Source organism: Apium graveolens, unplaced genomic scaffold, assembly GCF_009905375.1.
Source record: "Apium graveolens cultivar Ventura unplaced genomic scaffold, ASM990537v1 ctg8923, whole genome shotgun sequence".
NCBI lineage: Eukaryota > Viridiplantae > Streptophyta > Magnoliopsida > Apiales > Apiaceae > Apium > Apium graveolens.
The window spans coordinates 1,936-14,494 of NW_027421581.1; the positions used below are offsets into that span (position 1 = coordinate 1,936).

At 35.0% G+C, this 12,559-nt stretch overlaps 1 protein-coding gene across 1 annotated transcript; it reads right to left on the reverse strand.

Annotated features, from left to right (window-relative positions):
• Positions 1-342: 342 nt before the first annotated feature.
• On the reverse strand, positions 343-8,119 carry LOC141705489 (protein argonaute 1-like). Its single transcript, XM_074508416.1, has 22 exons — positions 7,963-8,119; positions 6,090-6,919; positions 5,629-5,837; positions 5,347-5,496; positions 5,095-5,228; positions 4,833-4,942; positions 4,183-4,289; positions 3,955-4,093; positions 3,768-3,884; positions 3,439-3,546; positions 3,262-3,333; positions 2,912-3,034; positions 2,680-2,833; positions 2,261-2,520; positions 1,955-2,097; positions 1,765-1,827; positions 1,615-1,678; positions 1,329-1,464; positions 1,171-1,244; positions 989-1,083; positions 849-880; positions 343-758 (listed from the first exon to the last, which is right to left on the reverse strand). The coding sequence occupies exons 2-22, from the start codon at positions 6,909-6,911 to the stop codon at positions 544-546; spliced, it is 3,327 nt and encodes a 1,108-aa protein (XP_074364517.1). The 5' UTR covers positions 6,912-6,919; positions 7,963-8,119; the 3' UTR covers positions 343-543.
• Between the last annotated feature and the right edge of the window lie 4,440 nt (positions 8,120-12,559).

The following is a 12,559-nucleotide window of genomic DNA, read 5'->3' on the forward strand; positions in this document are numbered from 1 at the left end:
CATTAATTTTGAATAATTGTTGCTGATTTTAATTGTACGCGAATTTTAACAGAATTTGTTAAATAAATAACGTAAAGTCTTGCAGATTTCAGTGATAATTTCTATAAATCCATTAAAAATAGGCACAGTAGAATTTTCAAAATTCATAAAAAATCATTTAAAATCCCAAGTCTTTTAATTTTAAAAAGTTGGCACTGAATCTAATCTTTTGTTGTCCACATGACCAAAAGACACGCAGTACTCTCATAATCTACTACGAAAGAAACAGAACTAAACCATCCAGCACTCTCACATTCTACTATGAAAGAAAGACGTGTATCATTTTATAAGCAATCACAGATATGGAAATAGTGGGGGGTTTTATCTGCTGATCAATTTATATTTCACCAAATAAATATTCGTTCAATTATTTAAATTTCGGCAATAAGTTACCGAATTTAAGTACATGAAAAACAACATAGATTCACAACTATCAAAGCAACAGCAGCATAGAATTGTTCACACAAGTGCTCCAAACACAAGTGCTCCAAATTTCCAAGACTTCTAGCAGTAGAACATGACCCTTTTCACATTTTCTTTAAGAGCGGGCAAGGGCCTAACAGCTGCATTTGCATTTGCAGCTCTAGTGCTTCTTCCAACCCCCATTCCTCCCCGGCCACCAGCAGCACCACTCACCATTGACTCACTATCGGATGTCTCAGGTTCCATATAAAAGCGAGCTCGGAATGCTGCCAAGTGCGCATAATATGCTGGTGGCACTGTAACACACAACATTCAAGACTTAATACAACAGGTTGCCTGAATCAGATAAAACATGTTTAAATGGAAATAGTGATTCTATTACTCACCTATTGAAACAGATCTTGTGCACCTGGCATATCTGCAAATCAACAAACATATGTTTTAATCAAAGCCCATAAGATACAGTGACTTCAGGTATCAATTTCTCGTACCACTCATGTGCAAACTGTAACAAAAGTGAACTTACGTGTAACATAGATTGTTGGTGAGGGACTGCAATCCATCTGCTGAGAACTTGTTCTCATCCCAAAGAACGTGATAATGTGCTGGACGGCTAGTTCCCTGTTTGCACAACAAAATACATAAGACAGAGTCCCTAGTTCTCAATTTTTCCTATACCGCTTAAGGAATCAACAGGTAATAACTTACTTGGATGCCGGCATGGCTGCAGAGATAGAAGTCGAACTCAGTGGGATGACATATTTTGGAATCCACAACAGTACCTGCGATTTTATGGGGAGAAACAAGTAATGTAATGATACTATGTATAACGAGCTAATAACAGTGTAGGAGGAACAAAGGAATACCAGGCAAAATATTTCCACTTCTATCTACTGAATTACGGTCACGATGATTGTTGGCAAACAACCTAGTATGATGGCGCTTCTGAACTACAACAAATGTAACCGGAGGCTGATAATTTGGCTCCAATGAAGCACAGGCCTGTTTTCCCGTGAAAAATGCAGAAGTAACATTAGCTTGGACATCATAACTCACAAATCACGAACAGTTAAAATCAAAACATATAAAAGTAAAAATTATAACAATTAAAGACAAGGACAGCCAAAATTTAGGTGTAACAGAAAACACCACCTTGCGAATTGCATCAAGTTCATAGAGAAGAACTTGATAAAACTGCCCCTCACTAACACCATCCCTGCAGGTTGCTCGCGATTAGGACAAAATAATCACAAGCACCATGAAAGGGCACCAATTACTGATATAGTTAATAATAATAATTACCTGTAAAATATAATACGCTGGGGTTTCTGTCCAGTCGATCTGCGGAATGATATAAGGAGTTCCCTATAACACAGTAACGTAACTGATATTATAAACAGCTTGATATTAAAAACACAAAGAAATAAACCGCACATTGATCTGATACTTCGTACTTTTTTCAATCAAGTTAAAGGGTGGGAAATGAACATACTTGATCATGCCACCTGACACAGTCCCTCTGTTAGGATCCTGCCAGCTCTTGTACAGATCCTGGATAAGCTCTTGCCTATGTGCTTGGGCACAGACCAAGCCAGCATACTTTGTTATCTCTGGCCAGTCTTGGGAAGCAACAACCTGAATTTAAGGAAACATATCTTGCATCAAATTTAAGTAATAAAATAATTAAAGACATCAAAATATACATATTCCGGTCAAATAGAGGCAATAATACATATTAAAAGTGAAAATATTTAAACCAAGCATGTCAGAAGTAGTCCTTTAAAATTTTATATCATACTGCTGCAATCGAGGGGCTAGAATCTTCTCCAGGATGAGGATGGGTTACATCAGCACCAAAAATTATTGTTGGGCGGTCACTGACAAGTGGAATGCGCCTTGATAATGCATCAACAAGAACAGTATTTCTTCCTCCAACTTTAACGTTAATCTTCAAGGCCACATTCGCCAGGTATTGCTTGCTCATTTTGAAAACATGTTTCGTCAAGCAACACTGTGAAACTATTCCAAGGTCTGTCTCGCAAATTCTCTTCAAATCACCTTCACGAGTAGTCAAAAGCAACAATCAATGAGACAGATACCATCATGCAGAAGCGTGCGTTCAAGCACAACCGCGGACACAAAATCACACAGTAGATATAATCTTAGAACTAGGCCATGGAAAATATAATATCAGAATATTGCAAATGGATTCCATACCATATAGTGAGCCATTATTATCTGGAAGAATAACAATTAATAGGTCAAGCTCCTTCTTGAGTTTCTGCACATCCTGAAAACGTGTTTTTAACACTCTCTCAACCTGCTCAGAACGTGCACCAGCAACTGGAAGCACAGGATTAGGATTGAACCGCTACACAGAAAAAATTGTTTATAATCAGTTAAAGACAATATGTGGAACATATCAAAGCAAATAAAAGTCATGTAATACCATTCCCGATATGGTGCACATCTGTGCGAGTTCTGAGCAAAACCCAGTAGCCAAATTATCTTGAACATTACGTGCGAAGTTCACACACATCCAATTATTTACAATTCCCCCATCGACCATTTTCTGAAACAAATATTAATAAATTAGAACACAACATATATGGTTGCCAGGTCAAGTTTTATCATACATGATTGCAAATGCAAATATCCTAACTTCAGCGAAACCAATTCAAGCAATGAAATGGATTATGCTTTTATTCTTCAAGAAAAAAGGATAACAATTTCAATTACAGAATGTCAATTAAGTAGCAGTACTTGATCTCACTATTATTTTATAAATATAAAACTTGCCTTGTTCATCATATTCCACTGGCCAACTTCGGGTAGACATCGCGTCTCACGTCCAGTTTCGTGGTATTTTAGCTGGCACAAGAAATCACGAGCCATTCACAAAATCAAGCAAAAGGAATTTGCTTTTGAAATATGACTACAATAAACGAATAAATAAGATATAAATTAAGTCAATACCCATGGCGGAGAGAGAATTCTTGCTTCTACCGAGGCTAGCTTATCACTAATTTTGATTCCAAACTCCTTAGCATAGGGATCATCAGCGTATGCATTATGTTGAACAGTCTGAGTAACAGGCACAGCAGATGAGTACACAATAGAGTGAGTGTCAAGTCACATGCATATATGTATATAATATATATATATAATATGAACAATACACGTCAACTGCTGCAGGAAAATTATAGCAAAAAAGAATAAAAATACAGCAAGCAAAAGAGTACAAGAAAGCTCCCAAACATAAGAATATGAGTGCAAAACACAAAAGAACTGCTGTAGGAACTAACCCGGAGAATATCGGACTCCCTATCACTTGGACGCTGACAAGTAACTTTGAGCAATGCAGTGATTTGTCTCTCATTCAACCTTTTTGAATACCTTTGACCCTCTACAATTTTGCAGACCTGAACCAATAATTACATGAGTACCCCTCTAGCTTCGAAACATTGAAAGCGGAGAGCAAAAAGAACAAACCTCCATGGGCAGATAATTTGGCCTTTGCTGGTTACCGACTTGTAAGCAAGGCAATTGAGTTTGTTTTAAGACAACGTCATAAGTTTCGCGAAAATACTCAACCACAGCCTTCATTGTACCTCTTTCATCAACTGGGAAACTGAATTGTAGATAAAGGAGTACCAAATCATTCAAGACGAACACCAGGCCGGTAAATATTTCTAAAGTTAAAATTAAAGCGACTCATACGTGAGCTCCCTTGTTGCCTGTGATGTTAAACCAGAGATGCGATACTTCCTGCGCATCGTTCCACGGTGTAAAACTTCAACCTTCACTCCCCTCAAGGCCTTTTTGATCTGGCATGCGATGTGCAGCAAGAATTAAGATCAATACCATCAACAAAAAAATGAACTAAAGAAGGCTGACTGTGATATAGTGCAAACCAAGTGATAGAAATGGAGAAAATATCATCAACAAAAGTAAATACTTGAAGAAAAGGATATTTCAGTCCAAGGTAAAATATCATTCATATAAAGGGAGAAATAATTAAACTTCATAAGAATACTTGAAGTTTTGTAGTGCGACAGAAATGGAAAGAAGATTCACAAAACCACGTATAGGATAACAATCTCCTTTTGCTTAAGCCAAACTAGAAGCCCAGTGCACAAAAATATCAAAGCACCAATATGCATCACAACTTCAAGGTTCCGCTATACAACATTCCACAGTTGGGAGCACAAAAATAAATGACACATAACACCACCGATGACAACCAATGAAGGATCTATTTAAAACGGAGTGTATATACTTTTAACTATCACTGAACAGGACCTGAATATATTATCTCAACGGTCAATAAAGCATAATGTAGAAAGTCAATTACAAAAGAGAAAATAAACCTTTACGCGATCAGCATCTGACAGTGGCCTGGCCGAGACATCCCTGTTCAACAGCTGCGAGGCAAATTCTATGACAGGAAGAGGCTCAATGAATGCAGTGGAGGACATATCTACATCATAGAAGTCAGCTGTCTTTATCAATAAAAAGGGGCTTTAAACAAAAAGAATGTATGAGTATTAGTCACAAATGATCATTTCAATGATACAATAAAAACAATCCAAACAAAAAACAGAACTAAAATAAAGGAAAGAGAACGCAGACCAATGTTAAGCGACAATCCCATCTGTGTAGGGCGTATACTTTGATAAAAGCCTCTCCAGCTTTCCAACCCTTCACCCAATGGCTGCCTTCGTCCAATATCAGGAGAATAAAACGAGCGCCCCACAGGAGAATACCTGTTACATGACAGACACAAACTTATTATAAATAGGTGTATATTGTGTCTATATAAATACACACCTGACTCAATAAGAAGACGGATGAGTAATGACGTGAACGTTATATAGCCTTCACCTAGCAGTAGGCAGTTCCCTCAGAACAATGTCCAACACCTGCAAAGCTTCTTGAGGTGCATCAGCCTGACTTCCCTTTAGAAACATTTCCAGGTGGTGTAAGTCAGCACGTGAAGCTAATTTGATTACAACTTTAAAATCCCTTTCCCTTCTGCATATAAGACAGCCAATTCACATTGTTAAAAAATGCTTGCTTGAACATTCTGGAAGTTAAAACTAACAAATTGTTACAACAATGTTTACTTGAACATTCAGGAAGCTAAAACAAACATACAAAATATACCTTGCAGTACCAGATCCATCATCTTCATCAGTCAGAACAATTTTGAATTCTTTGTTGACAAACGGAAGAGGGCCTGCTGTATACAAACTCTTTCTACCATCATATGCTGGAAGACGCTTCCCGAGATGAGATTCTCTATACAGTTTCACTAGCTGTTCCATCACAGCGCGATTGACACCACGAGAACTGACTTCGGGAGAGATTGTAACCTAGACATCAAGAAGAAATCTAATTGATGAGAAGATTGCACATTGGCACTACAATACAATGAGAAAAAGATAAATAAATAAAACTACAGCAAATGAATGTCAGTTTCTGGTGAGAGTTAAATTCAGACTGGACAAATTTTTAGAAGAACTTCCAACTGATGAATGTGGCAATCATTTTAGATTTGAGAAAAAACAAATTTAGGTATATTGAATTATAGAGAGCAACACAAGAGAACATTCCGTCACACTCACATCATATTGATGCAAATCCTTATCAGGCAACTCTGCAAAGAAATGGTTGGCCTTCACAACAATACGTGAACCAGTGCTTCCCCTTCCAGGCCGAAGTGGAAACCTAAGTGCCTTGCTAGAGACAGGATTAGGCTGAGCAGCCTCAATAGATGAAAATTCAGACTTCAGAGAGACTTGCTGAAGCTCCTGCGCCAATCGAGAAGATGATGATTCAGCTGCTTCAACTGAAGAACTACCTTCTGACTGAATCACTTCATCCAGTATCACGTGAGGCATGGGATGAGTCAATACCCCTGCTTGAGGTGGAGCCTGGGAAGCTTGGTGCAGCTCGGGGACTGGTGCCCTAGCACCAGCAGTAGGTACAAATCCTCCACGACCACCACCAGCTACACCACCACCACGGTGTTGGGGCAGTGGTCCACGGATTTGTTGCTGTTGGGCACCCCTGCCCTGCTGCTGATTAGTAGATTCACTGAGGTACTGTTGAGGAGCCATACCACCACCCCGCGGGCCACCACGTCCACCATCATATCCTCCACGTCCTTGATACCCGCCCCCCTGTTGCTGAGGGGGAAAACCTCTACCTCCTGCACCCTGTTGCTGCAGAGCAAAGCCTCTTCCTCCTTGACCCTGCTGCTGTGGGTGGACGCTTCTACCCCCTTGGCCCTGCTGCTGTTGTGGATAAAGTTGAGGTGCACCTCTTCCTTGCTGCTGTTGCGGCTGCTGAGGGGGGCGTCGAGGTGCACCCTGTCCAGCACCAGAATCCTGAGTCTCTGAGCTCTCTCCACCACCTGAAGGATCAGTTCGCCTCTTTCTTACCATGATGATAACTACATCCAGTGAATACAAACAGCAACATCAAATTATAGGGATTACAAAATGTTATATGACAACGTTCATAAACCACAACTGTTATTTACAGGCTAACAAAAAAAAATCTAAAAACCCACATGGAATTTTGAAGTCAAAAATGTAATCAAATACACAAATAACATGTACTCTCACAGGTCACAACCTCCCGAGAAGAGCATTAAACTCTTCTCACATATATTACACAAGTATGGGGAGAGTTCGACTCTTACCATAAAAGTAAACACCCAAGCCCATACTTAAAAATCCCAAACGACAGAAATTTACAACAATAAACCCGGAAACATTCATATACCCTTTTCAAATACATAACCAACAACTCGTCTTATAAAGCTTCTAAAATAACCCCAAAAACATGTATATATGCTATCCAAATACATAACCAATAACTCGTGTTAAAGCTTTTAAAATAAACCCGAAAAGATGTATAAATGTGCTCTCTCACGAAATTTAAAACAAAAATATACGAGAAACCAACAGCTTCAACAATCAAAAATAAGAAAGAACATTATATCAAAGATTAAGACCATTAAACATGTATAGTACATTAACCTAACTACCGCAAACTCACTAATAAATAAACAACAATACAACTGCAACACAACACACACACTAAATAAAAACAAAAAATACAGCAATACATATTTAATCTTAGTTGGTGATTTTATTGAGTATCTATACGCATATATGTCCATTTAATACTCTACTTTTGTTGCTTAAAATGATTTATAGTTTTTAATTAATGCTTATCTAACCTAAACACTTCCATTAAAACATCACAATATCTACACACACATAAACACAATGAAAATACATTTAAAATAGCAACAAAAACGAAAATACATGAAATGATTACACAAACACTACAAAATCAGCACAGATCTAAGCAAATACAGTAAAACAAACCTAAAATCATCTAGATCTACAAATTAAACACAAATAATCAATTAAAGTCAACAAAAAATACACTAAAAACAGTACAACACGGTGAGAAACGCAATACCGCTGTGTGACGCCGAAAAACGGCTTGAGAAAACCGGTAATAGCTCGAAAACCGCTGTGTACCAAGCGGTGTGCAAGTATATTAAAAAACTGTGCAAATATAGATTAAAAGTAGTGAGGTTGCTTTGTGAAAATCTAAACAAGCAAGGCTCCACAGAGTGTATTTAAAGGGGGTACAAATGTGGGGGGTGATAGAGAATGACGTTTCTGTCCCTACTTATGCTTCCCCACCTTTAGTCCTTATCATGTCTCCTCCGCGAGTTTTTCACTGAGTTGACTCGGAAATGACATAGACCCAGGGCATGGTTTTGGGGGATGATGTGGAAATGCCATGTGGCGGATGTATAATCGGTTCATGGCATCCTATGCTTGTGTTGCATTATTGGGTACTGTTAGTGTATGTGTGTGACACATGGTAAGTGTTTGTTTAATATATTTGGTAGTTATATTTTGAAATATTGTTGATTGTTATTTAACTAGATTAGTTTCGCGATAAATATCTGGTTATATTAAAATTATTATTATTAAATTTTATAATTTTAGTATTCAAATAAATAAATTAATTATCATAATTTGTGTAATTTTAAGTAAGTAATATCATTCGGTATATATGATTTATTTTAGCATCACTTGGATAGTTGTAAATTACTTTATTTTAATTAGTAAATGTTAGAATTTAGATTTGATAATTTTTTTAAATAAAATTGTTAAATAAGGTTACAAAATTTAAAAAGTAAGAGAGAGAAAATTGGTGGGATGAGAGAAAATAATGTTATTAATATTAACACGTCAACTAAATTAAAATTATATTTAGATTAATAGCAAGTGTACTCTTTTATGGAGAGACCGATACTTGACATAACTTTATTTTAGGATAACATAGATATAATTGTACAGAGTTGATTCAAGTGTTTATGTCGAGAGATAATTATGGTAAAATAGTAATACTAGTTTCTACAAATCATTTAGCTTAATTTTTTAGTTACTTTCTAAATAAATAATATATACTTAAGATATAGATTAATTAGTTCTATATTATAAAAATAACCTTTATTCTCTACCCCATACCAAAATTTATTATATTTTTTTTAAATTTATATTATGTACAGTTATAAAATTATGATTTACATATTCAATAAATATATACAAGACTTTATCATTTTATTATTTACGGTTTAAATAAATTTTTTTGAACTATTTGACTTCTTGTTTGTATAGCTTTGATTTGATAAAGTGAAATTATATCTAAATATGATTGATGCAATATCCGTAATATTTCAGAATTTATTTTGAGATCGACAAAAGAGTGGTATTTGAAATTATTAGGGAGCAAGACGAAAATATCTACGACGAAAAAATACAGCATGTTATTAGACAAATTAACATCATCCATAGTTTCATAGTTGATGTTATGGAGCGTCCATTTTAAGCTACTTCTTGATATGAATTAGGGAGCTATTAAGCAATTTAGTGGATTAAACATACTAACTCTTGAGAAGGTTCCAAAATTTCTTTGGAATACTTACTATCTTTTGGATAAAGATACGGGTTCTTGTCATAAAATTTTAGCATATACTTAGATATATAACGAAGTGATAGATGTATGTCAAAAAAATTTGTGATAATCTATAAAGTTAAGGGAAAGCACGGTTCAAATTGTTGTAGTCTTGTGATTTGACTAAAATCGTGCAAACCTTCGATTTTAAAATAAAAAATCGCAACTGTCAGATCAGTTTCAGTTTCAAAAATCTTGATTCAATTTTCAATTATAAAATCGCAAGAAATGAAAATGAAAAAAAATACAAAGTAAACAATAAAACACAAAATTAAAGTATTAGTTCCACCGCTTGCATAATTTTATTTTTAAAAATTTTGAACGGAAATAAATATTGTCATTTCAGAATTAGATTGTACCCTATATGAGTATTTATTGGCGTATTTGTTGGCATTGCCTAATTCTAAACAGTCTATGGGACGCTCTCCCTATCCGGGGCCTGGACCGGAAGGTCACATTCAACAATAATACAATATAACCGTGTAAAAACAATAATATAAAGACTTGGTCCCTTAACTCAACACAGAACTTTAGTAGTGTTGGTATGACACAAGCATCAACTAACTAATTATAAAAACAAAACAAAAGAAATTATTATTACCCACCAAAATAAGTTACAAGGACAACTCAGAGATAGAGTTTTACAAGTAACTTCAAAAGTCTATCGCCGTCCGAATGAATTAGTTGGTACTAGAAATGTTAGAAAAAGTAAACGAAAGGTCTAAATACGAAGTCACAATTTACAACTTTCAAAAATCCATGTTAGGGTCTATCTAGAGTTGTTATTAGATACTGAGAACTTGACTATGGTAGGTGGTCCTCTGTACACACTATTCCTCACGGTCAACTTAAGCCTCGACATTTTCTTGTTTCTTTGGTAGGGTTGGAGAATAAACAAAATGAGTTAACGCTCAGCAAGTAAACATAACTCATAATCTAACTTAACGATTCAACCGGGATTTGAAGTAAACTATTTATAAATGTTCTTAATTTAAAAGGATTCAATCAAAAGTATAACTGTATGAAAATATTAATTATTTGAAAATTAACTTGTTATAAGACTGGAGATGTAATCAGCCATACATAATTCTCAGATGAGACTTTCGCCCTCCCTTCTGGACATGATTACGATGCCCGTGACAACACATTGGCCTTAACTAGTATTTCTACTAGTCTCGCTAGTCTCATTACTAGTCATATACATATAATAAAGTGCTAGACCAACGTTACTTGGCCACTTACGCCTCCAATTCATAGGATTCCGTAGAAATGTTTTGAACGAGATTGTTACTTCAAGTTCAATGGAATATTTTAAGTTTTAAATTAATACCGACCATTTGAATGAACAAGACTCTTTTGAGTTTAATATCATTATTTAGATTCAATTCAGGAAAGTAAGATATGTTTGTATGAAAAGGAAAGGTATTTAAAAGGAACGCAATTTGGAGAAAAACATAAGTATTATGGATTCAAGGACAAAATTTTAAGTAAATAAAAGGTTATTTTAAAATAGAATTTAGTTATAAAATAAGGGGTACGTGAAAAGGGTCAGCATATGTATTATAGTAAAAAAAACGAGACAAAACAATATTTAAATATGGATGAGGAAGGGTTGGAAGGTCACTCCACTTGACCAGCTAAACTTTTAACTATCTAAACGACATCTTCCTTAAAAGCTTTTAAGTATATAAGTTTAATTATAGAAAATAGGTTTTAGTAATTATTTTTGCAAAATATTCCACCAAAAGGAATATATAATATTAGTTGTTTGGAAATAAAGTTTGGAAATGTAACTTAGACTACTTAGACCAAATCTGTATTTAATTAACTATTAATTGATAAGACTGACCAACTAATTCTTATTATTAGGTTTATCTAGTCAAGTAACCATCAACTAAATATGAATCAAGATAATACTACTCTAAGTTAGTTTTTTGAATACAAAAATAAAGTTTGTAATACTGTACGCATATAATTAACTACACAACAATTAGTAATTTTGATAACAATAAGAATGTACTCACGATTTGCTAAAACACACGTTTTTCGAAAATCCTACTCTACAATATCGATACCAACAAGCCAATAACCAACAACTACATTGCTAGATTTAAGACACATATATATCATTATAACGAGTCTACTCAAGTCACAATATTTACTTTGCATGAACAAATAAAGTGAAACATTTATCTTAGTGAGAGGTTTATTTCTTGACATTATGCTTGGGTGAAAAGGCTTGTCTCCTACCTCTCTTAAGGTTTTTTAAACCTTATGTATCTTTTTTCCTATTTATATTAAAAAGCCTTTTAGCAAAAAAGATATATTGTCCTGATTGTATCCTAGACAACTCATAATGATATAAGAGTTTAAATTTTCTCATGCAACAGTCTTGTGCATAATAGTTACATAATAAATCAATTTGGAAAAAATTCAATAAAAATTGTTCAAGTAACAAATTGAAGATAGAAGATCAATAAAGTTGCAGAATATATCTAAGTTTAATATTGTAAAGTCTAGAAGAGCCATATCGAAAAGTCCATCAGAGTTTACAACTAAACTATGATATGGTCCAAGTTTGGCTTATGTCGAGAACTCCAAACTTGGGCTATATCGAGAAGTCTGATTCTGTATTACACCGAGAAATTAATGAGAATGCTAAACTGTAAAGTGCAGAATTACACTACATCGAGAAGTCAAAAGTAAACTATGATAACATATTCAAATCAAATAGAGTTCACGATATCCTCACTCGACCTCTACACAATAGGACAAATGAAGGTACAAATTACCAGAAATGAAGAAATAGATCACTACAGTATCTTGTACATGGATGTGGTTCATGGACATGTGTCAAGCCTATAGCGAAACTTGGAGAGAAAGAAAATAAGACAAACAGTAAATGATCAGGAGCGAAAAATGAAAAGGATGTGGTCCTTAAAAGATTCTACGTGTCCCCTAGAAGGACAAGATTATTTATTCTAAATGGATGAGTACTCAGTGTAGTACAAGGTAGTATTAATATTGTGTTTATCCCATTTTA